At 39.4% G+C, this 25,714-nt stretch overlaps 1 protein-coding gene across 1 annotated transcript; it reads left to right on the top strand.

Moving 5' to 3' along the window:
- The first annotated feature begins 8,404 nt into the window (after window positions 1-8,404).
- On the top strand, window positions 8,405-9,331 carry LOC107940622 (uncharacterized). The gene is made up of 2 exons (XM_016874054.1): window positions 8,405-9,059; window positions 9,309-9,331. The coding sequence occupies exons 1-2, from the start codon at window positions 8,405-8,407 to the stop codon at window positions 9,329-9,331; spliced, it is 678 nt and encodes a 225-aa protein (XP_016729543.1).
- The last annotated feature ends 16,383 nt before the right edge of the window (window positions 9,332-25,714 follow it).

The raw sequence follows: 25,714 nt of genomic DNA, 5'->3' as shown, positions 1-25,714 counted from the left end.
TTCGTATAAAAAATAAAAAAAGAATTTCGAATTTAAAAAAAAGTTGTAAGTGTTGATTGTTATTCCGAACAAGTGATTTTCTTTTTAAGTAGTGATCCGTTCTTACGCCACAACTTCAAACCAAATCTTTCTTTCTATCGAGCCTACCCTAAACCACATCATATTCCTTTGTATTAGCCCTTTGAAGCCGACCCACAAGTTGTTGATAAGTCTAAGGTAGAGTTTTAGAATATCGAGAGTTGGATTTGAGAGGTAAAAGGCACAAGAGATTACATCAAGATAAAAGCCAAAGTTGAGTGAAAACACGAGAGAAGTGAATTCTTTTCTTGCGAAAGACTTTGTGAGGTTTTGTGGTGAGGAAATTTTCTCATTTCAATCATCATGTATAGGAGTCTGGAACGTCGAGCAATAAGTTGAGGAGCTTCAAATGCCACTGGTGGAGGAGTAAACCTTCAACCACGAAGAAATGTTCCCGGAGGCGGAGTGCCCGATCTTCAAGTGCAAGCCATTGTACAAGAAATTTCTCAATTGTTCCAACCTAATTCGATTCCCTCAATGAACGAATGGAACAAATGGAGGAACGAAGTCAACGTGCGAACACCCCTCCAATCCCAAGAAGAGAGCAATGCAAATGACTTATACAAACCAAGCGACTTTGAAAGTGATCAAGCTTCGTAACAAAGCGAAAGGCGATGAGGCCAACGAGCACGGGGACAAAGAGATCGAGAGCGGGCTGATGATGACTTAAAGAATATTAATATGGTGATTCCTTCTTTTCAAGGAAGGTCGGATCCCGAAGCCTATCTTGAATGGGAGAAGAAGGTTGAATTAGTCTTCGAGTGTCATAATTACTCGGAGAGCAAGAAGGTCAAATTGGCTGCTATAGAATTTTCTGACTATGTCATAATATGGTGGGATCAACTTACTTTGAGTCGACGATGTAATGGTGAACGTCTCGTGTCTACATGGGCGGAAATGAAGGCAATAATGAGGAAGCAATTCATTCCGGCTTACTATCACTGGGAGTTGTATCAAAAACTCCAAAGTTTAACTCAAGGCCAACGAAGCGTGGAAGATTACTACAAGGAAATGGAAGTGGCTATGATCCGCACTGATGTGGAGGAAGACCGAGAAGCCACCATGGCTCGATTTCTCACTGACCTTAACCGTGATATTGTAAATATCATGGAACTACACCACTACGTCGAGGTCATTGATATGGTCCATATGGCCATAAAGGTTGAAAAACAATTAAAGGGAAGAGGTACGTCACGAACTTTCCCTAACACTTCCTCAACGTCTAGGTAGGGGCAAGGTGATGTGAGCTTGCCTACGAACCAAGTAGAGATCAAACAAGAAGTTATCAAGCTGCCCATTGGTCAGATAACGCGAGCTAGAGCTAAACGATTCAAAGATGCTATTTCAGCAATGGTGGAACGAATTAAAGAAAATGATAGCAAAGAGCCTAGAGACGAGCTAAACATTTTCAACTTCTTTGAAGCTGAATTTCGTTCCAGCTAATTAATTTGTTGCTGGAATTTTGGACCTTTTTAAATAAGCACTTAATTAAGTTTTACTACAGCTTTTAAATATTTCTTTAATTATTAGTTTAATATGTTATTTTAGCTTAATTGAATGTGTCTAGATGTCTTTAAATTGGTCTGAACATAAGACATGTTTTAATTGTGTCTAGCCGAATTAATATGTCCTACTTAGTTATAATTTAATTTGTTCTAATGTCAATTAGTATGTTCATATTATGTTTTTAATTAATTCAGCTGAATTGAGTTAAATTAATGAGGTTTATTTGTTTTGTTTAGGTTCAGCTGAATGTGAAGATGCATGGGGAAGATTGGAGTGCATTAAACAAGATGCATGCATGTTTGATTCAATGCACCTAGCGATACATGCATGAACTACATTAAAAATGGTGTGCTGATTTTTGAAGGTCTCTAAGTGACCATTCGGCTAAAGAGATAATTTTTCAAAGCTGCCATTTATTTCTTTCACATTGCTGGATACATTTTGGCCATTTCGGTTCATGGTGTTCACACTTTAAGGCTCTTCAAAACCGTCCATTCGCACCAAATATGGCTACTCAAGTACTCTCTTTATTATTGGTAATTTTTTAGCAAGAGTTGCCTATTGAATACTCATTTAAGCCCATTAGCCAAATGTAGCTGCTACATGCATCTCCAAGATCCATTTGCTTAATGTGGAAGTTTCATAGTTGGTCACCATTCAGCCGAACCTACATTGGCTAATATTCATGGATTCAAGTTGAATTTTTGTTCAATGTTTGCTTAGAAATTAAGCCTAGAATATGTCCATTCGGCTACTAGACATTAGACTATATATAGTTGCTGAATTTCATGTAAAAGGACTTTTTTGACAAATTTTTGAATGAATTATATTTTTGGTGAGTTAATTCACTCTCCTTATTCTCTAAAGCTCAATTGACTTATCTTCACAAGTGGCGTCAATCTGACTTTGTTTCGAACTTATCACTATTAGGTATGGCGTTCTTCATACCGTAGGTTCCTATTTTGCTAAATAGAGGGTCTCGGTTTTTATCCTAATTCCTTTTCTTTCTTTGAAACCTTTTAAACCCAGGTCCTTATTTGCTAATAAGGGTTCGTTCTTGTTTCATTGGAAACCATCAAACCACCTTTTTGCTTCTTAAGTTATTAAACCGTTATAACTCAAAAGATTGAATTTGAATTAAACTGACACTACCTAATTTCGATCGGGAACATATTTATGACTCGTCACATCTTCCGAAACGAGCTCGTATCACAAGGAACCAACAAACGTGACATGCCGAGACGAAATAAGGAAGTGAGTGGTGCAACCAATTTCAACAAACCAATTGCTGAAACGAGTAAAGGAAAGGTGGATGCCCAACCAAATAGATCCCGAGACATAAAGTGTTTCAAATGTCTTGGAAGGGGCCACATCGCAAGCCAATGTCCAAACCGGAATAAGATGTTTGTTCGAGACGATGGAGAGATTGAATCTGAAAGTGAACAAGAGAATGAGGCTGTTGAACAACCCGAAGATGAGGAAGAAGTCGAACAAGCCTAGAATGGAGAAATCTTAGTTGTAAAAAGAAGTCTTACCCTGCAAGGCGTTGAAAATGAACAACAACGCGAAAACATCTTCCATACGTGATGTCAAGTGCAAGGTAAGATTTGTTGTATTAGAATTGATGGGGGGAAGCTGTACGAACGTGGCTAGTTCGATGATGGTGGAGAAACTCGGATTGGCCACAACCAAACATCCCCATCCGTATAAACTCCAATGGCTTAACGATGGCAGAGAACTTAAGGTGACAAAGCAAGTGCTTATTTCATTTTCAATCGGAAAGTATCAAGACGAAGTGATGTCTGACGTTGTTCCGATGCATGCTGGGCATCTTCTTCTTGGACGCCCCTGGCAATTCGACAAGCGAGCGATTCATGATGGATACACAAACCGATTCTCCTTCAAACATTTGGGACGAATGGTGACGTTAGCTCCGCTAACACCTAAACAAGTTTATGAAGATCAACTCAAAATGAGGAGTTCTATTGAAAAATCAAAAGAAAATGAGCGAGAGCAAAAAAAATGAAAAAAATAAAGAAAAAAGTGTAGAAAAGAAGAAAAACAAAAAATTGAGTGATAAAAAAAGAGAAAGCGATGCAAAAGAAAAAGAAAAAGAGATGAGTGATGATAATGAAAAAAAAAGTTTGTATGTAAAAGAGAGAGAGGTTAGGAAATCGATGTTGTTAAAACAACCATTGTTGGTTTTGTTGTACAAGGAAACTCTGCTTGGTACTAACGAATTTGATGACAAGTTACCCTCTTCTGTTTTGTTTGTGTTGCAGGAGTTTGAAGATGTATTTCTGGAAGAAATCTCGAGTGGGTTACCACCTATTCGTGGAATTGAACATCAAATAGATTTGGTGCCGGGAGCTGCTATTCCAAACCACCCTGCTTATCGAAGCAATCCTGAAGAAACGAAGGAACTACAAAAACAAGTAAATGAACTTCTTGAGAAGGGCTTTGTACGTGAAAGCCTTAGTCCCTGCGACGTACCTGTTTTGCTTGTTCTGAAGAAGGATGGAACGTGGAGAATGTGAGTAGACGCCGCGCTATAAACAAAATAACCATCAAGTATCGACATCCTATACCGCGATTGGATGATATGCTTGATGAGTTGAGTGGTGCAAGTTTGTTTTCAAAATTTGATCTCAAAAGCGGATATCACCAAATACGTATGCGGGAAGGTGATGAATGGAAGATTGCTTTCAAAACGAAGCATGGGCTTTACGAGTGGCTCGTTATGCCATTTGGCTTAACAAACGCCCCAAGCAGGTTCATGAGACTTATGAATCACGTTTTAAGACCTTTTATTGGTAGATTTTGTGTAGTATATTTCGATGATATCCTGATTTATAGTAAGACTTTGGATGACCATGTAATGCATTTAAAGGCTATTTTGGAGGTTTTGAGGAAAGAAACTTTATATGCGTTAGAAACAAGTCAAAACTAAATTGAAAATTCAGAAAAGTTTTCAAAAAACATTAAAAATTTTCAACACTGCAAGGGTCACATAGCCAAAAGACACGCCCGTGTCTCTGGCCATGTGGGCATTCAAAGTAAGGACATGCGGCCGTGTCCCAGCCCATGTCCATGCCCGTGTAACTCACTAACTTGGGTCACACGCTTGTGTGCAAGGCCGTGTACCCTTCAAAGTAACCCCACACGCCCATGTGTCAGGCTGTGTAAGAGCCTGACTGGCAACCCTGTGAAAGCTACAGGGGACACACGACTGAGACACACACCCATGTCTCTACCCATGTAATACGAGCACGGCCCAAAGCTCACCTAGCTCGAGCTAGGATCCGATGGTGCTACCCAAAGGTACTATCACTCGAGCTCGAGCTAAGCTCTTTAAAGAGGCCATTTTGGCCTTAGTCACTCAAATATGGGCTAAATCATTGTCCAAACCCATTGAAGAAGCCAGGACCAGCTCAACAAGGACTCCTTGCAACCTCTTACAAGTCGACCTTAGCTCCTCCTCAGCTACTCGAGCTCTGTTCATCTCAAATCAACTCGTTTGAGCTCATTCTAATTTATTTCTAGCTCATTTACTTTATTGCTAGAATAAACTAAGTGATTACTTTAATTAGTTTATTTTGTTCAGCTCATTGATTAGTTTATTAGCTCACTACAGTTATTGCATGTTTTAGTATAATTTGAGCTTGCCGAATTAATGTGTCTTGATGAATCCATATTTAATTTGTCTTAGCTTTATTATATTTTATTAATGTGTCTAAGGTATGGATTTATTTTGTTCCAGCCGAATTTAAGCTTGCCTTAACTCCATTAATGTGTTCATTGTATTTTGGGTGCAGCCAAATTCATGAAGGATGATTAATGCTTGGTGCATGAACGGCTAGTTACAATGAATGGAGAGGTTCATGCATGGCCGACTACAATGCATTGTGCCTGATTGTTTGGCTTCTCCAAGCACCTATTCGGCCAAGGAGTACCTGTCTATCCCTTTTTCCAAGTTGGCCAAACATCTTCCCAAGGCAGCCTTAAAAGTGTTCACACTTGCTAAATTCCCCATTCACACATGAAGTCGATTTGGTTATAAGCATTCATATTCAAATGGCTCTTCAACTTGGTGTTTACACTTCTAATGACTATTCAAGCTACCCAATTAATGCCTTCAACATTCGGCTGAAGAAGGCAAATTAATTAAGCTCATTTAAGCTCATGGCCGAACCTAGACATGCCTAATCAGCTCCCAATACTTCCAAATTCATTCAGCTGAATTCCTTCATCATTAAGCTGGCTTGTGGCGTCCCAAAGGCTGAACATGGATAAGGAAGACTTATGGATTTATTCAAAGAATATTTTAGCTCATTTAAAGCCAAATACTTAGACATTAAGCTATGTAATTTGTCTATTCAGCTAGCCTATGTCATAGCTATAAATACTTAGCTATTTTCAATTTGTAAAAAAAAATTAGTCAAGACTTTTATCAATTTGAATGAACTTTGAGTTCTTTGTGAGGTTTCTTCCTCTCTAAATTTTGTTCGAGTCTCACTTGACTTATCTGTTTGTCAATGGCGTCAATCTAATTCTCTTCTTGAACTTATCACCATCTTGGTGTGGCGTTGACCCTATCCTTTATACCTTTGGTTCCTATCTTGTTAGGTAACGGGTCAAGGTCCCCTTCTTTCATGCGCCAAACCACCTTAAGCTATATAAGTCCCGGGTCACACTTTTAATAGTGGTGGTTCGTTCTTGATGCTTAAGTTCCATTTCCATTCAATCTACTTATCAAATTACCTATCTTTATTTTTTTGTTAGTCTAATCTACTCTAACCATATTTAAGCTACTTTGAACTGATTTTCAACCACTATCATATTACTTAGCCGATTAAAATCCTAATTCAAGTTTGGAACGATACTTTCTCATCGATGATCGGGCAACTAAGATGACTCGACTCACTTTACCGAGGCAGATCGCATCATTTGGTATTAGAGCTACTTAAAACGAGAAGTACTGACGTTCGAGGCCATTGCATAGTATGTTCGTGAAAAAATTCGTGCAACAAAAAGCATTCATTTGCATTTGGCAATTTGTATTTGAAAAAAAAAAGAGAAAAAAGTATTTGAAGTATGAACTTTTTTTTATGAAATTAAAAAAAAATCTTGAAAGTTTGAGTGTTCATTTTCTGTCCACCCGATCAAGTGAGTTCCCTTCTATTTTCCACCCTACACTCCACACTTAAACCAATTTTAATTTTCTTTCAACCTACCCTAACCCTTTCATCGTTACCCTTGTAACCCATTTGAAGCTGACCCCTAGACTAAGATATAGTCTAAAAGAGACTCCCACGAAATCACAAGAGAAGGAAAGAGCGAAAAAAGGCACGAGTGAGTGAGCCTAATAGAGAGAAGAAAAAGCCATATAATGAGTGTAAACATGAGTGTCAGTGCTACTATATCTTTTCTTTCCGAGTGAAACATGAGGTTTGTGGTGAGGTATTAAATTTTCAATGTCAAGAAGTCCGGAACGAAACATGGCGGATAGACCCAAAAGGCAACCAGTTCAAAATGTTTCAAATCTTAATCTTCAAGCCTTATTGCGTGAGGTGGAGTGTTTATTTGATCGAAAGCTAGAGCCTATTCAAGAAAGGCTTGTTCAAGTGGAGGTAAGAGGCCAAAGAGAAAGGGCACCCCAAAGTCCACTAACGAACCAAGGCGAGCAACGAGTCCAAGTAGACGGGTTGTACGATCCTTGTGATGCTAAGAGTGACCAAGGGTCCAACTTAAGTGACCGGCAAAGAGGGCAACGAGACCGTGGCCAAAGAGAGCGTAGACGATACGATGACGATCTTAAAAGTATTAAATTGTCAATTCCCCCATTCCAAGGCCAATCAGATCTGGAAGCTTATCTTGAGTGGGAGAAGAAGATAGAATTGCTGTTCGAGTGTCATAACTATTTTGAAGCCAAAAAGGTCAAGTTAGCAGCCATCGAGTTTTCAGATTATACGATGATATGGTGGGATCAACTTACCACGAGTTAGAGGTAAAACGGAGAATGACCCATTAGCACATGGGCCAAAATGAAAACGGTGATGTGTCAGAGATTCATTCCATCTTATTACCACCGCGAGCTCCACCAAAAGCTCTAAAGTCTTACCCTGGGAATGAGGAGTGTGGAGGATTATTACAAAGAGATAGAAATTGCAATGATAAGAGCAGATGTGCAAGAGGACAACGAGTCGACTATGGCACGTTTCCTGGCTGGTCTCAACTGAGACATCGCCAACATTGTGGAATTTCAGCACTACGTGGAAATAGTTGACATGGTGCACATAGCCATTAAGGTCGAGAAGCAAGTAAATAGAAAAGGTATTGTTCGAGGCTTCTCCAATCCCAACATCTCCAAATGGTGCCAAGGTGCTAGTAAAAATGCTTTGTCGAGCCAAGCCAAAGAACTAACAGTTCCAGCAAAGCCGACTAAGCTTGTGGCCGAATCAAGTAAAGGCAAGGTTGTCGAAAGCTTTCCCAATTGTTCGAGGGACATCAAGTGCTTTAAATGTCTCAAAAGAGGGCATATTTCTAGCTAATGCCCAAACTGAAGTGCTATGGTGGTTCAACCCAATGGCGATATTGAATCAAGGGAGGAAAATAAAATAGTAGAAAATGAGCCTGAAACACCCGCCTACGACGAAAAAGACTTGGAATATGCGGTCGAAGGTGAAATGCTTGTTGTTAAAAAGAGTTTAAGTATACAAAGCACCAAAAGTGAGCCGCAACGGGAAAACTTGTTCCATACACGATATCATGTCCAAGGCAAAGTTGTAGCTTGGTCGTTGATGGAGGGAGTTGCACAAACATGGCGAGCACTCTCATGGTGGAAAAACTTGGATTACCAACCACCAAGCATCCAAGTCCGTATAAGCTACAGAGGCTCAACGAAGGTGTTAAGTTGAAGGTGTTTAAGCAAACCCTCATTGCATTTTCAATCGAAAAATACAATGATAAAGTTCAATGCGACGTGGTACCAATACACAGGGGACATTTACTTTTGGGAAGACCATGGCAGTTTGATCGGAGGGTCAAGCATGATGGATTCAGAAATCAATATACTTTTAAGTACCATGGTAAAAATGTATCTTTGGCACCTTTATCGCCAAAACAAATGTTGGAGGATCAACGAAAGTTGAAAACTTCTATGGAACAAATGAGGGAAAACAACAAGAATAAAAATGAGAAGGAAAAGAAAGATGGAAAATCTAGAGAAAAGATCAAAGATTGTGAGAAAAACCCTAGTAGAGAAAAGGAAAAAGAAACTAAAAATGAAAAGAGTGGAAAGGATAGGAGTATTTTGACTAACCAACATGTGAATTGTCTTTGTGTTTTTCCTTCCTTTCAGGTTTCTCAAGATCGGTGTAATGAGCTTCAACTTCAATATTTTCCGAAGGAGAGGCGATTCAAATTGGTTAGCAAAGGTAACATCATGAACGTTCCTAGTCCACCTATACCTAAAGGTAACCAAAGTAAACTTTAATTAGTTTATTTTGTTCGGCTCATTGATTAGTTTATTAGATCACTACAGTTATTGCATGTTTTAGTATGATTTGAGCTTGCCGAATTAATGTGTCTTGATGAATCCATATTTAATTTGTCTTAGCTTTATTATATTTTATTAATGTGTCTAAGGTATGGATTTATTTTGTTCCAACCGAATTTAAGCTTGCCTTAACTCCATTAATGTTTTCATTGAATTTTGGATGCAGCCAAATTCATGAAGGATGATTAATGCTTGGTGCATGAACGGCTAGTTACAATGAATGGAGAGGTTCATGCATGGCCGGTTACAATGCATGGTGCCTGATTGTTTGGCTTCTCCAAGCACCTATTCAGCAAAAGAGTAGCTGCCCATCCCTCTTTCCAAGTTGGCTGAACATCTTCCCAACCCAACCTTGAAAGTGTTCACACTTGCTAAATTCCCTATTCACACATGAAGTCCATTTGGTTATAAGCATTCACATTCAAATGGCTCTTTAACTTGGTGTTCACACTTCTAATGACTATTCAAGCTGCCCAATTAATGCCTTCAACATTCGGCTAAACAAGGCAAATTAATTGAGCTCATTTAAGCTCATGGCCGAACCTAGACATGCCCAATCAGCTCCCAATGCTTCCAAATTCATTCGGCTAAATTCCTTCATAATTAAGCTGACTTGTGGTGTCACAAAGGCTGAACATGGACAAGGAAGACTTATGGATTTATTCAAAGAATATTTCAGCTCATTTAAAGTCGAATACTTAGACATTAAGCTATGTAATTTGTCTATTTGGCTAGCCTATGTCATAGTTATAAATACTTAGCTATTTTCAATTTGTAAAAAACTTTTAGTCAAGACTTTTATCAATTTGAATGAAATTTGAGTGCTTTATGAGGTTTCTTTCTCTCCAAATTTTGTTTGATTCTCACTTGACTTATCTGCTTGTCAGTAGCGTCAATCTAATTCTCTTCTTGAACTTATCACCATCTTGGTGTGGCGTTGACCCTATCCTTTATACCTTTGGTTCCTACCTTGTTAGGTAATGGGTCAAGGTCCCCTTCTTTCATTCACCAAACCACCTTAAGCTATATAAGTCCTAGGTCACACTCTCAATAGTGTTGGTTCGTTCTTGATGCTTGAGTTCCATTTCCATTCCATCTACTTATCAAATTACCTATCTTTAATTCTTTGTTAGCCTAATCTACTCAAACCATATTTAACCTACTTTGAACTTATTTTTAACCACTATCATATTACTTAGTCGATTAAAAGCCTAATTCAAGTTTGGAACGATACTTTCTCATCGATGATCAGGCAACTAACACTGTATTGTTACTGTTACTATATTGGGCTAAGGCCCACACTATACTATTCCTGAATAGGGCTCAGGCCCAGACTGTCACTACTTGTTGTATATTGGTTGATTAATAGGGGATTACAAACTAATTTTTGTAAACTCACTATTTCCTTTTAATCGTGCAGGTAATCCTCAGTCTTGGGCGATTTGGTGCTACAAGGGACTAAGAGGTGGCCACACAACTGCAACTGTTTTACAGTTGCTTTTATTTAAATTTAATGTTTATGTTGGGTTTTTTTTGTAATAAGGCCTTTAAGTTTGTTTAAATTTTTAATTGGGCTTTTGCTTACTTATTTTAAACTACTAGTTTAGGAGAAGACGGATTTTTAAAATAACTACTATTTTCAAAGACACGAGACCTAAAGAACAGAGTTTCAAAAGCTTCCGTGATTTTAGATCAACATACTATAACAAAAGCAAGACAACAAGGTAAACGTTTTGGCTAGATGATTTGTTAAATAATAATTAAGAGGTTTTAAACTTAAAAATGAATTTTTACCAACAAGACCAATTTTAAAAACATACTTCAATGTGACATGTCAGATTCGACCATAATTTCTAGGCTGGGTTTGAGGTGTTACATTTAGTGGTATCAGAGCCTAGTTACAAAACTCAGCTGTGGAATGGGTTCTGAAAATATTTGGAATTTCTAGAAAGCTATTCTTAAAGTGTTTTGGAAGGTTCACAAGTATGACACGTTGAGTGTCCAGTGCCGAATCTATAAGTTTTCTTTATACTGTAGACTGCTTGAACTGAAATACACTGAGAGACTACAATAGATAGTAGGACTATACTGAAATTTATTAGTTAGAGTAAATTGAGACTGTAGGAAACTAGAAACTGTAGAGAGACCTTGATTTGCAAAAACAAAACTCTAATTACTACCTTTCATAAGACATCTGTTAATAATTACTTGAATTACAAACTGATACATAAAACTTCTTTAACTGATAATACTTTTTTTTATATGAGCACAAGGGGTACACACGGACGAGGTACAAGAGGCCATGGTAAAGGCCGTAGAGGTGTTTGAGTTGGGTCCTCGTCGTTTGGCCATATACCTAATTTGGAACTGGAGTGCGCAGCAGAAGCATAGTGGTGGAGTCTCTGTTATGCGACTGATATGATAATTGGAAATTTCGAGGATGAAATTTCTTTAAGGAGGGGTGAATTGTAACACCCCGAATTTTGGGCCTAGAAGAAATATGTTTTGAACAAGGGAATAGTTAGGAGACTGCACATAAATATTTGTTTGTGCAAGGAAGTGACATAAATGAATGTTTGCTTCAGTGGTTAAGTGATTTAGGAGTGTTTGGAAGTGTCTGAGAAGTCAGAGGTTCAAGCCTTGGCTTCTGTAAAATTTTTATTTTAAGTGAATAAAATCCTTAGATCTAGATAGTAGGTTCTTAAATTATTGTGGTTAAAATATGATACAAAAAGAGATTGTGGTCTAGTGGCAAGGTAGAGTGTTGTGTAATTGTGAGGTCTAAGGTTCAAGTCCTGGGTTCAGCAAGGAATTATTTATTTTGCTGCTTGACCTGTGTAGGTAGTGGAGTTGGACTAAAACACAGCTAAGGGGAGTTTGAATGGAATTTGAATGGAGTTGTTAGAGGAGTTGAGGAGAAATCGATGGAGTGATTCAAGGAGGGATAAGAGGAGAGATTTTAGGAGAAAATCAAGGGAAGTGAGGGGAGAGGAGAGGTGTGCTGAAATTGGACTTTGTACTTAGGAAAATTCGGCCAGAGGGGATTTTGCTCATTTTTGGTATACTTTCGTTTAGGTTCTGTGAGAAGCTTACTAAGCATTCATTACTTACGTAGTTATTTTCCTTTACTTTATAGTTTACTGGAAGCTCGACCGATTGGAAATTCGTCGAAGATCTATCACACTATCCAATGGACAATTCGATAGTTTTCGAGTAATTTGGACAAGGTTTATAATGACATGTATAGGATGATTTGTAATGGTATTATAGTGCGTGTGTTAATGATTTTTTGGCATGTGTAAGCTTTGTAATGCTATACTGGTTTGGTACACCTTGATACCTTACCAAATTATGTGATGTCGATTACTTTAAAGTGCTTGTTGATATGATTCACTTGGCATGTTGATGTTTGTTTGAAAATGGTTACTTGTGACATGTTTTAGTTCATATTTGAACTAGGTTATTATGTTTAAAAATGGTTTGAAGGTGATTTGGTATGTATATGTTATGTAAGTTAAGTATGTTGGTACATTTGATGCCTTGTTAGTTTGTGTCATTATGACTATATCATGTTGCATGTTTTGAATAGCTCAAATGACATGTTTTGTGATGGAATAGTAATGGTCAAGTTGTGGCATGTTTGGTAAATTTTGGAGCTAGTAATTGATGATTGAAATATGATAAAATATACATGTTTAGATAAGTGTTGTTGTACGTATTTGAGGTGCTTATAAATGGAATATTGGTTAGTTAAATTAGGGTCTTGAAATGGCACATATATATGTATGTTTAGGTATGGTTTGATGTTTTGTAGGTGTGCACATATGTTTCAAATATATATGCATGGTTTGGTGTTGGAAATGGCTTGTTTTGGGTGAATTTTAGATCCACACGGCCTGAGACACGGGCGTGTGACTCAGCCGTGTGTGACACATGGCCTGGCGACACGGTTGTGTATCCTCTGCAGGTCTCTTTGCATGTAAGTCAGTGAGTTACACAGCCTAGCATGTGGCTTGGCACACGGGCATGTGGGGCAATTTTGAGAGTTACATGGCCTGACAGACGGACGTGTGACACGGCTATGTGACCCTACTTAGAGAGTTACACGGGTGAGGACACAAGTGTGTGACATGGCTGTGTGACCCTACTCAGAGAGTTAAACGGGTGATGTAACACCCCGAACCCGAGACCGACACCGGAGTCGGACACGAGATGTTAACAAACTTTGAAAAATTTTCCAGACACTGCCCAGTCTGAGTACTAGTCGCTTCAAAAATCATATCTTGAGTTTCACAACTCGAAAATCAGTTTTGTGATTTTTCCCTGAAACTATACTCATGTCCCCATCTATGTATTTTTTTCTAGAATTTTTGGTCAGGCCAATTAGTACAGTTTATTAGTCAAAGTCTCCCATGTTACAGGGGTCGACTACACTGACCTTTGCTCATTACGACTTGGATATCTCTCTGCCCAGAGCTTCAATACTGATACCGTTTGTTTCTGTGGAAACTAGACTCAGAGAGGAATCCATACATATATGGTATGACTCCTAATTATCTCCGGTCAATTTATAGTGAATTTCCAAAGTCGGAACAGGGAATCCAGAAACTGTTCTGGCCCTGTCCCACAAGAACCTGAATATCTCTTACTGTACTGTTCATATGATTGTTTCGTTACTTTCATATGAAAGTAGATTCATCAAGGTTCGATTACATAATTTATTCACTATTTAATTCCACTCCTATGAATTCTTGTGAGTTTTCCAATCCACACCACTGCTGCTGTCAGCCTCTGTTTTCAAAGTAAACCTTACCTATTTTCGGGGTTTCATGGACCAACTAGGGCCTTGTCATACATATGCCCACATATGATCATACTTAGCCATTCCAATGGCTGATCATTTGCTCAACACTTCCATTCCAACTATAGTTACATCATGAAACCATTTATACATTCATAAACACGAATGGTCTAATGCCATACTCCACTTCTACAAGCCATTTTCGCATGGCTGTACACTTATACATTTCATAAAGTACTCGAAAGACAACAATGGGTAGTCCTATACATGCCATATCAAAATTCAACCAAAATAGTACCCAAAAGAGCCTTTGATAGTGTGGGCGACTTCGACTTCAAGATCCCGAGTCTGATAGCTGGAGAACCAAAAATCTATAAAACAGAGGAGCAATGTAACGAGTAAGCAATTTATGCTTAGTAAGTTTTGAGCAAGGAATTCCAGCATAAACAAAGAATAACACACATTTAGCTAAACGGAATATTTCACAATACGCAATTTACCGATATCAAACTTGCTTCACAACATTAACAACCCTTATGTACATACACAATAGACTAACTTAGCCGAAGGCCGGTAGCTCGTTTATCAACTGAGCGAACATTTATTTGTAAGGGCTCGATTAAATTCAACACATACGTAACATATACCCATATTGGGATGTTTTTCGAGTATTCGCTGAAATTTTACAGCAAGCTCATTCATTACCAAATCACGTACCTTCGGGATTTAACCGGATATAGCTCCTCGTTCAAATGCCTTCGGGACATAGCCCGGTTTTAGTAACTCACACAATGCCTTCGGGACATAACCCGGATTTAACAACTCGCACGAATGCCTTCGGGACTTAACCCGGATTTAATAACTCGCACGAATGCCTTCGGGACTTAACCCGGATTTAATAACTCGCACGAATGCCTTCGGGACTTAACCCGGATTTAGTATCTCGCACAAAGGCCTTCGGATCTTAGTCCGGATATATTCACTTAGCACAAAGCCTTCGGGACTTAGCCCGGACAGCATTCAATTAATCATGCACATCTAACAATAATTCATGGCACATTCATATTTCATTTTCATTTGCGAAACTCAAACACAAGGCACATATCATCCTTGCACATTCGGCTCAATAGCCTCACATAGAGCATGATTTAATCACATCGTAATTTAAGCTCTCTTACTCAAGAACTTACCTCGGGTGTTGTCGAACGATTCCGCTAGCTATTCAACCACTTTTTCCTTCCCTTTATCGAATTTATTTCCCCTTTGCTCTTGAGCTTAATCAAACAAATAAATTGATTTCATCATTTAGGCATCAAAAAGATGAACACAAGGCACTTAGCCCATATTTATACATTAGACATTAAAGTCTCATACATGCAAAAATCATGCATCAACCCAACATATTAGCTAATTTCTTTCCCCTTGGCCGAATATGCATGTCTATTTTCGGGGTCGATTTCAACACTTAATACACACTAGTAAAGCATCCTCCCCCTTTTCATCAATTTAACACATGCATTGCTCATTAACATGCAAAGTTACATTCGGCCTTAGCACACATCTTGCTAGCCGATTCTTCTCCATTTAGCAACCAATGCACATATGTGCTCACACAAAAATGCTAAAAAGGAGGTTCAAGAATCATCAAGCCATCATCACATGCATCATTAACAAGCTTCATATTTTGCATGCAATGGCATTAACACAACCTCCACCTAGGCCGAATCTTAACTCATCCTCATGCCTCATCACCACAACATCAAACATCAACCAAGAATGATGCATCCATGGTCAAGTGCCATTTCCATCACATAGCAAGATTTAGACCATGGGCTAGGTAGAACTCAAGCTAACAACTAAAACATGCATGCATCTCATGGAACATCATCAAACATACCTTAGCCTAGCTACATGCATGGCCGAATCTCTTCACCTTTCTTCTTCTTTCCTCCTTAAAATTTTTGGCCAAGGATGAACCAAAGGATGAGAAATTTTTTTCTTTGTTTTTCTTTCTAATTTAGGCTAAATGAAGGTGAGAAAGGATGAACACAAATTTTTCTCCTTTCTTCTCTTTAGCTCACGGCAATGGGGGGGCAACCACACATTTTTTTTTCTTTTGTTTCCATTTCTTTATTACCCATACTCCTTATTTTATTCTTCCATTAACAAAACATGTTTCATGACATGTTTTGCCCATCATTCCTTGTCATGGCCGGCCACTACTCATTAGGGGGGAAATTTGACATGCAAGTCCCCCCCTTTGTCCACATGCGCTAATAGGTCCTCACACATTGACCTATCACATTTTAGAATTTTCTCACATAAGTCCTATTAACTAAATTCACATGAAATCAACCAAATTGAAGCTTGAAATTTTCACACATTCATAATTACATATTCTAGACAATAAGTATCACATTCAAACATTTTGGTGACTCGGTTTAGCGGTCCCGAAACCACTTCCCGACTAGGGTCAACTTTGGGCTGTCACAACTCTCCCCCACTTAAGAAATTTTCGTCCCCGAAAATCTTACCGGTAAATAGGTTTGGGTATCGTTCTTTCATCAAGCTCTCGGTCTCCCAAGTAGCTTCCTCGATCCCGTGTTTGAGCCATAACACCTTTACTAGCGGAACTCTTTTGTTTCGCAACTCCTTCACTTCACGAGCTAGGATACGCATCGGTTCTTCTTCATAGCTCATGTCGACTTGAATTTCAACCTCTGATGGGCTAATTATATGCGATGGATCAGATCGATAGCGTCGAAGCATCGAAACATGAAAGACGTCATGAATCTTTTCAAGCTCCGGGGGTAAAATCAATCTATACGCAACCGGACCAACTCGTTCGGAGATTTCGTACGGCCCAATGAATCTTGGGCTCAACTTGCCCTTACGGCCGAACCTGAGTATCTTTTTCCAAGGTGAAACCTTAAGGAACACTTTGTCTCCCACCTGATACTCGATGTCTTTTCGTTTCAAATCTGCGTACGATTTCTGACGATCCGTGGCTACCTTCAGACTTTCACGGATTACCCTTACTTTCCGTTCAGTATCTTTAATCAAATCAACTCCGAAAATTTTACTTTCACTGAGCTCGGTCCAAAACAATGGTGTACGGCATTTACGACCGTACAAAGCCTCGTAAGGTGCCATCTTAATACTTGATTGAAAACTATTGTTGTAAGCGAATTCAATCAAAGGTAAATACCGTTCCCATGAACTACTGAACTCGAGGATGCAACATCTCAACATATCCTCAAGTATCTGAATTATCCGCTCGGATTGACCATCGGTTTGGGGGTGAAAAGCAGTGCTAAAATGCAGCTTGGTACCCAGAGCTTCTTGCAATTTCTTCCAAAATCGTGAGATGAATCTCGGATCTCTATCCGACACGATAGAAACAGGTACCCCGTGTAATCTCACAATTTGAGAAACGTACAATTCAGCTAGTCTATCCAATGAAAAATCCATACACACGAGGATAAAGTGAGCCGACTTAGTCAGTCTATCGACAACAACCCAAATCGCATCCTTCTTACTAGTTGACAATGGCAGTCCGGACACAAAGTCCATTGTGACTCGATCCCATTTCCACTCGGGTATCATGATCGGCTGAAGTAATCTTGAAGGCACTTGATGTTCCTCTTTCACTTGTTGACATATTAAACATCTCGAAACAAAGTCAGAGATGTCTCGTTTCATACCATGCCACCAAAATCGACGTTTCAAATCGTTGTACATTTTCGTGCTCCCCGGGTGAATTGACATTTGGCTACAATGGGCTTCGTTCAGAATCATCGAAATGAGTTCCGAATTCCTTGGAACACACAAACGATTTCTAAACCTCAAACAATCATCATCATCAATTTGAAACTCTGATTCCTCGTTCGGAACACACTTAGCCCGTTTTGCAACCAATTCATCATCGACTTTCTGGGCTTCACGAATTTGGTGAGTCAATAAGGGTTTAGCTTTTAATTCAGCTACCAACACATTGTCTGGTAGAACAGACAAATGCACATTCATTGCTCGTAAAGCAAACAATGACTTTCGGCTTAAGGCGTCCGCAACCACGTTAGCCCTTCCCGGGTGGTAATCAATGACAAGCTCGTAATCTTTCAATAACTCAAGCCAACGTCTTTGTCGCAGATTCAAGTCTCGTTGAGTCATCAAATATTTGAGACTTTTGTGATCCGAAAATACATGGCACTTCTCACCAAACAAATGATGTCGCCATATTTTCAAAGCAAATACGATGGCGGCTAATTCGAGATCATGGGTCGGATAATTTCTCTCGTGTGACTTCAATTGTCTCGACACATAGGCCACAACTCGACCGTCTTGCATCAATACGCAACCCAACCCAAGTAGGGATGCGTCACTATAAATGACAAACTCTTTACCCGATTTGGGTTGCACTAAAATTGGAGCTTCAGTCAAGTGAGTTTTCAGTTGATCAAAACTTTTCTGACACTTCTCCGTCCATTCGAACTTAACGTCCTTTTGAAGTAGCTTCGTCATTGGTGTGGCTATTATCGAGAAACCTTTGACAAATCGTCGGTAATAACCGGCGAGCACCAAAAAGCTCCGAACCTCAGTAATATTTCTCGGAGGTTTCCAGTCAAGTATGGCTGAAATTTTGTTCGGGTCAACTCGAATACCCGACGCGGATACCACATGACCCAAGAAGCTAACCTCTCTTAACCAGAACTCACACTTACTGAACTTAGCATATAACTGCTTCTCCCGCAAAATTTGCAGCACTAGCCTCAGATGCTCAGCATGTTCGGTCTCATCTCTTGAATAGACCAAAATGTCATCAATGAACACAACTACGAATCGATCCAAATATGGTCTGAAGATCCGATTCATCAAATCCATAAATACCGCAGGGGCATTAGTGAGCCCAAACGGCATCACTAAGAATTCATAGTGACCATATCTCGTTCTGAAGGCAGTTTTTGGTATGTCCGATTCTCGAATTCGCAACTGATAATAGCCCGATCTCAAATCTATTTTTGAGAACACTGTGGCTCCCTTCAGTTGGTCGAACAAATCATCGATGCGCGGCAACGAATATTTATTCTTTATCGTCACTTTATTCAGTTGACGATAGTCAATACACAACCTCATGGTTCCGTCCTTCTTTTTCACGAACAATACTGGTGCACCCCAAGGTGAGAAGCTTGGTCGCGCAAAACCTCTATCCGTCAATTCTTGCAACTGAGCTTTTAACTCTTTTAACTCGGTTGGTGCCATACGATACGGAGCTATCGAAATCGGCGTAGTCCCAGGTACAAGCTCAATACCAAACTCTACCTCCCGAACAGGTGGTAAACCCGGTAATTCTTCCGGAAAAACATCCGGGTATTCACAAACCACTGGCACAGATTCGGGTTTCTTGTCTAATTCTTTGTCATCCAGTACATACGCAAGGTATGCTTCGCACCCTTTTCTTACATATTTCTGGGCCAACATTGTTGATATTACAGCTGGCATCCCCTCCAAGTCCGTAGACTCAACTCGGATTACTTCGTTATTTGCGCACCTCAAATTTCTAGGGGACATTACTTACACACTTTGTCGACAAGCACGTAACGACCCAAGGGATTTGACACCCGAATGACAAACTCAGTAGACTCAATAGGTAAAGTCTTACTGGATGCTAAGATTTCACATATGTAAGAATGAGTAGAACCGAGGTCAATCAAAGCAATTACATTAGTATCAAAGAGAGTGAATGTACCGGTAATAACATCAGGCGAAGAAGCATCCTCGCGGGCACGTATAGCATAAGCTCTAGCAGGCGCACGAGCTTCGGATCTGGTTATATCATCTCTAGATCCTCTCTGACCACCACTAGCATTGCCCGTAATTCCAAATGGTCTACCTCGAGCAGTGGTAGCACCCGGTTTCCCACTCTGATTTTCATTCTGTTCAAACAACCTCGGGCAATCTTTAATGAAGTGGTCAACTGATCCGCACTTGTAACAGGAGCGGTCAGGGAATCTACAACTCCCCGAATGCCATTTACCGCAATATCGACACTTCGTTCTATTTCGACGTTCATTCCCAACACTGGCAACCGAAGTGCCTCGTGTACCCACAGGGGGTCGATCACGATCTCGTCTAAAAAGGCCCGAAGTGCCTCTAAACTGGCCCGCATCATCTCGAAATCTCTTCGATGTCTGTTGAAGAGACCTTCCCGAGGATCTTTTACGAAACTCTCCAGTTCCCTCATCAACTCTTTGCTTTTCTTTTCTAAGCTCTTCGGCTTTACAAGCTCGTTCAACAAGTACCATGAACTCTCGTATTTCAAGAACGCCAATGAACATTTTTATATCTTCATTCAGCCCATCCTCGAAGCGTTTACACATAATAGCTTCGGACGAAACACATTCCCGAGCGTATTTGGTAAGTCTAACAAATTTTCACTCGTAATCAGTAATCGACATGGAGCCTTGCTTAAGCTCAAGGAATTCCTTCCGTTTTTGATCAACAAATCTCTGACTGATATATTTTTTCCGAAACTCAGTTTGGAAAAACTCCCAAGTTACTTGCTCTCGGGGCACAACGGAAGTCAGCGTACTCCACCAATAGTAGGCAGAATCACGTAGCAAGGAGATAGCACACTTTAGGCATTCATCGGGTGTACAAGATAGCTCATCGAGTACCCGGATAGTGTTGTCCAGCCAAAGTTCAGCTTGCTCGGCATCATCGCTATCCGTAGCCTTAAATTCAGTAGCTCCATGTTTTCGGATTCTTTCAACTGGGGGCTTATTTGACCTTAATTGGTCAGTTACCGGTGGTATTGTAGGTGCGGGGGTAGTATTTGTCGGGAATGGAGGTTGTGGAACAGCCATATTAGTTCGAATGTATTGGTTGAACCAATCATTCATCACGCTATAGAATGCTTGTCTAGCTTCATCATTCGGATTACTAGCATTAGGTTGAGAGTTTGCCGGCACTGTCCCTTATGCGGGAGCAGGCGCTACACTCTCAAGATCATCAGCTACCTCTCGGTCACGATCGGGATCCATCACTATAACTAAACACATTTACAATTGTCAGAAATCACCACACTATCAAGTAATCACATAAAATGGCATGTATAGCTAGACCCATCACATTACGTAGTCCTAGAATCGACTAAACCGTAGCTCTGATACCAATAAAATGTAACACCCCGAACCCGAGACCGACACCGGAGTCGGACACGAGATGTTAACAAACTTTGAAAAATTTTCCAGACACTGCCCAGTCTGAGTACTAGTCGCTTCAAAAATCATATCTTGAGTTTCACAACTCGAAAATCAGTTTTGTGATTTTTCCCTGAAACTAGACTCATGTCCCCATCTATGTATTTTTTTCTAGAATTTTTGGTCGGGCCAATTAGTACAGTTTATTAGTCAAAGTCTCCCATGTTACAGGGGTCGACTACACTGAGCTTTGCTCATTACGACTTGGATATCTCTCTGCACAGAGCTTCAATACTGATACCGTTTGTTTCTATGGAAACTAGACTCAGAGAGGAATCCATACATATATGGTATGACTCCTAATTATCTCTGGTCAATTTATAGTGAATTTCCAAAGTCGGAACAGGGAATCCAGAAACTGTTCTGGCCCTGTCCCACAAGAACCTGAATATCTCTTACTGTACTGTTCATATGATTGTTTCGTTACTTTCATATGAAAGTAGATTCATCAAGGTTCGATTACATAATTTATTCACTATTTAATTCCACTCCTACGAATTCTTGTGATTTTTCCAATCCACACCACTGCTGCTGTCAGCCTCTGTTTTCAAAGTAAACCTTACCTATTTTCGGGGTTTCATGGACCAACTAGGGCCTTGTCATACATATGCCCACATATGATCATACTTAGCCATTCCAATGGCTGATCATTTGCTCAACACTTCCATTCCAACTATAGTTACATCATGAAACCATTTATACATTCATAAACACGAATGGTCTAATGCCATACTCCACTTCTACAAGCCATTTTCGCATGGCTGTACACTTATACATTTCATAAAGTACTCGAAAGACAACAATGGGTAGTCCTATACATGCCATATCAAAATTCAACCAAAATAGTACCCAAAAGAGCCTTTGATAGTGTGGGCGACTTCGACTTCAAGATCCCGAGTCCGATAGCTGGAGAACCAAAAATCTATAAAACAGAGGAGCACTGTAACGAGTAAGCAATTTATGCTTAGTAAGTTTTGAGCAAGGAATTCCAGCATAAACAAAGAATAACACACATTTAGCTAAACGGAATATTTCACAATACGCAATTTACCGATATCAAACTTGCTTCACAACATTAACAACCCTTATGTACATACACAATAGACTAACTTAGCCGAAGGCCGGTAGCTCGTTTATCAACTGAGCGAACATTTATTTGTAAGGGCTCGATTAAATTCAACACATACGTAACATATCCCCATATTGGGATGTTTTTCGAGTATTTGCTGGAATTTTACAGCAAGCTCATTCATTACCAAATCACGTACCTTCGGGATTTAACCGGATATAGCTCCTCGTTCAAATGCCTTCGGGACATAGCCCGGTTTTAGTAACTCACACAATGCCTTCGGGACATAACCCGGATTTAACAACTCGCACGAATGCCTTCGGGACTTAACCCGGATTTAATAACTCGCACGAATGCCTTCGGGACTTAACCCGGATTTAATAACTCGCACGAATGCCTTCGGGACTTAACCCGGATTTAGTATCTCGCACAAAGGCCTTCGGATCTTAGTCCGGATATATTCACTTAGCACAAAGCCTTCGGGACTTAGCCCGGACAGCATTCAATTAATCATGCACATCTAACAATAATTCATGGCACATTCATATTTCATTTTCATTTGCGAAACTCAAACACAAGGCACATATCATCCTTGCACATTCGGCTCAATAGCCTCACATAGAGCATGATTTAATCACATCGTAATTTAAGCTCTCTTACTCAAGAACTTACCTCGGGTGTTGTCGAACGATTCCGCTAGCTATTCAACCACTTTTTCCTTCCCTTTATCGAATTTATTTCCCCTTTGCTCTTGAGCTTAATCAAACAAATAAATTGATTTCATCATTTAGGCATCAAAAAGATGAACACAAGGCACTTAGCCCATATTTATACATTAGACATTAAAGTCTCATACATGCAAAAATCATGCATCAACCCAACATATTAGCTAATTTCTTTCCCCTTGGCCGAATATGCATGTCTATTTTCGGGGTCGATTTCAACACTTAATACACACTAGTAAAGCATCCTCCCCCTTTTCATCAATTTAACACATGCATTGCTCATTAACATGCAAAGTTACATTCGGCCTTAGCACACATCTTGCTAGCCGATTCTTCTCCATTTAGCAACCAATGCACATATGTGCTCACACAAAAATGCTAAAAAGGAGGTTCAAGAATCATCAAGCCATCATCACATGCATCATTAACAAGCTTCATATTTTGCATGCAATGGCATTAACACAACCTCCACCTAGGCCGAATCTTAACTCATCCTCATGCCTCATCACCACAACATCAAACATCAACCAAGAATGATGCATCCATGGTCAAGTGCCATTTCCATCACATAGCAAGATTTAGACCATGGGCTAGGTAGAACTCAAGCTAACAACTAAAACATGCATGCATCTCATGGAACATCATCAAACATACCTTAGCCTAGCTACATGCATGGCCGAATCTCTTCACCTTTCTTCTTCTTTCCTCCTTAAAATTTTTGGCCAAGGATGAACCAAAGGATGAGAAATTTTTTTCTTTGTTTTTCTTTCTAATTTAGGCTAAATGAAGGTGAGAAAGGATGAACACAAATTTTTCTCCTTTCTTCTCTTTAGCTCACGGCAATGGGGGGGCAACCACACATTTTTTTTTCTTTTGTTTCCATTTCTTTATTACCCATACTCCTTATTTTATTCTTCCATTAACAAAACATGTTTCATGACATGTTTTGCCCATCATTCCTTGTCATGGCCGGCCACTACTCATTAGGGGGGAAAATTGACATGCAAGTCCCCCCCTTTGTCCACATGCACTAATAGGTCCTCACACATTGACCTATCACATTTTAAAATTTTCTCACATAAGTCCTATTAACTAAATTCACATGAAATCAACCAAATTGAAGCTTGAAATTTTCACACATTCATAATTACATATTCTAGACAATAAGTATCACATTCAAACATTTTGGTGACTCGGTTTAGCGGTCCCGAAACCACTTCCCGACTAGGGTCAACTTTGGGCTGTCACAGGTGAGGACACGAGCTGGGACACGGTCGTGTATCCCTAGTTCAAAGGTTACACGGCTTGAGAGACAGGCGTGTGTCTCAGCCGTGTGACCCCAGTTTCGTAAATTTTGCAACTTTTTCCTAAACTTTCTAAATTATTTCAAATTAGTCCCGATTTGCTACTAAGCTATTTTTATGGCCTTGAAGGCTCAATTTAGGGACGATATGTATGTATATGATTGGTTTGTGATTTGATTATGTTATTGAATGATATTAAGTTTAAATGTTCCTGATTGTACAGTAATGTTTCGTAACCCTAATCCGACGACGGGTACGGGTTAGGGGTGTTACAATTTCAATTGCCCTAGCATATTTTCATTCATAATTGAATTTATTAATCCATTCATTAAATCAGTTTATCAATTTGTCATATGTTTCTTTTGCACAGTTTAATTAGTCAATTCCATAGTAATAGCATAACCAATTATTTTTATCAATTTCGATCCCTGTGGAGACGATACTCACTCATCACTTTATTACTTGATTCGATATGTATACTTGCACATTCGCATTACACATTCACACGCGACAGTTAGAATAATAATATTTATTTAAATCAATTTTATTATTAAAATATCTACTAAATTTTACCTTGTTAAAAGTGGAAATGTATATGGGTAGTTCGCTTGAAGACGTAAAAATGGAAATCAGTACTGCGCCCATGATTGCAATAGTAAAATGTAACCACCAATTTTTATTTTTCTTGGTTGCGTTGCTTGACACATCTCTCAGTACAATGTCGCCAACATAGCAGACCCCAACTGTGTTCGCCCGCTCCTTTAAAATCAACAAGTTTCAACAGCCACCTTAGATGAACGAGTCCTCGTAATGTCATTCTCTTTCGACAGCCGAACAAGTCACGCTCCTCTAATGTCGTTCTCTTTCGAATTTAGTCGAATCTTCATCTAGTGCCATGAAAGTTCTTCGTAACCAAGCCATATCGATCCGACCTCCGTAAATCATCTTCGGAACCGAACCCAAAATTTCACTACATATGCCTCGCCAATCACCAGACTAAACAAACTCAGTGATTACCGACCAATCTATGGGTAACCCCAATTATAAATGCACGTCCTCCAGAGAGATAGTACACTCATCGCATAGAATATGGAATGTATGTGTCTCGGGTCTCCACCTCTCCACCAACACGCTTACAAGTTTCGAGTCTAACTTACACCCCCGACCTACAAGGGCCACGTGCCAAAAACCGGCTTCCCTCAAGTATGGTTCAATCAACGGTGATGGAGGACCAGGTAGATTATGAATATGGCATTGTAAAATTCGATCTTCCGCCTATTTCCGTAAAAATATACAAAACATTAAGTTAATATATAACAATGAAATAAAAAATTAAACAAAATTGAAATTTATTAAAAATTATTCTTACCATTTCCAATTGAATGACAGAAATGTGCTTTTCATCATGACAAAT

This window comes from Gossypium hirsutum, chromosome D07 (genome assembly GCF_007990345.1).
Source record: "Gossypium hirsutum isolate 1008001.06 chromosome D07, Gossypium_hirsutum_v2.1, whole genome shotgun sequence".
Classification (NCBI taxonomy): domain Eukaryota; kingdom Viridiplantae; phylum Streptophyta; class Magnoliopsida; order Malvales; family Malvaceae; genus Gossypium; species Gossypium hirsutum.
Note: the sequence above shows the minus strand (reverse complement) of the source record. Positions and strands in the feature narration are given on the sequence as shown.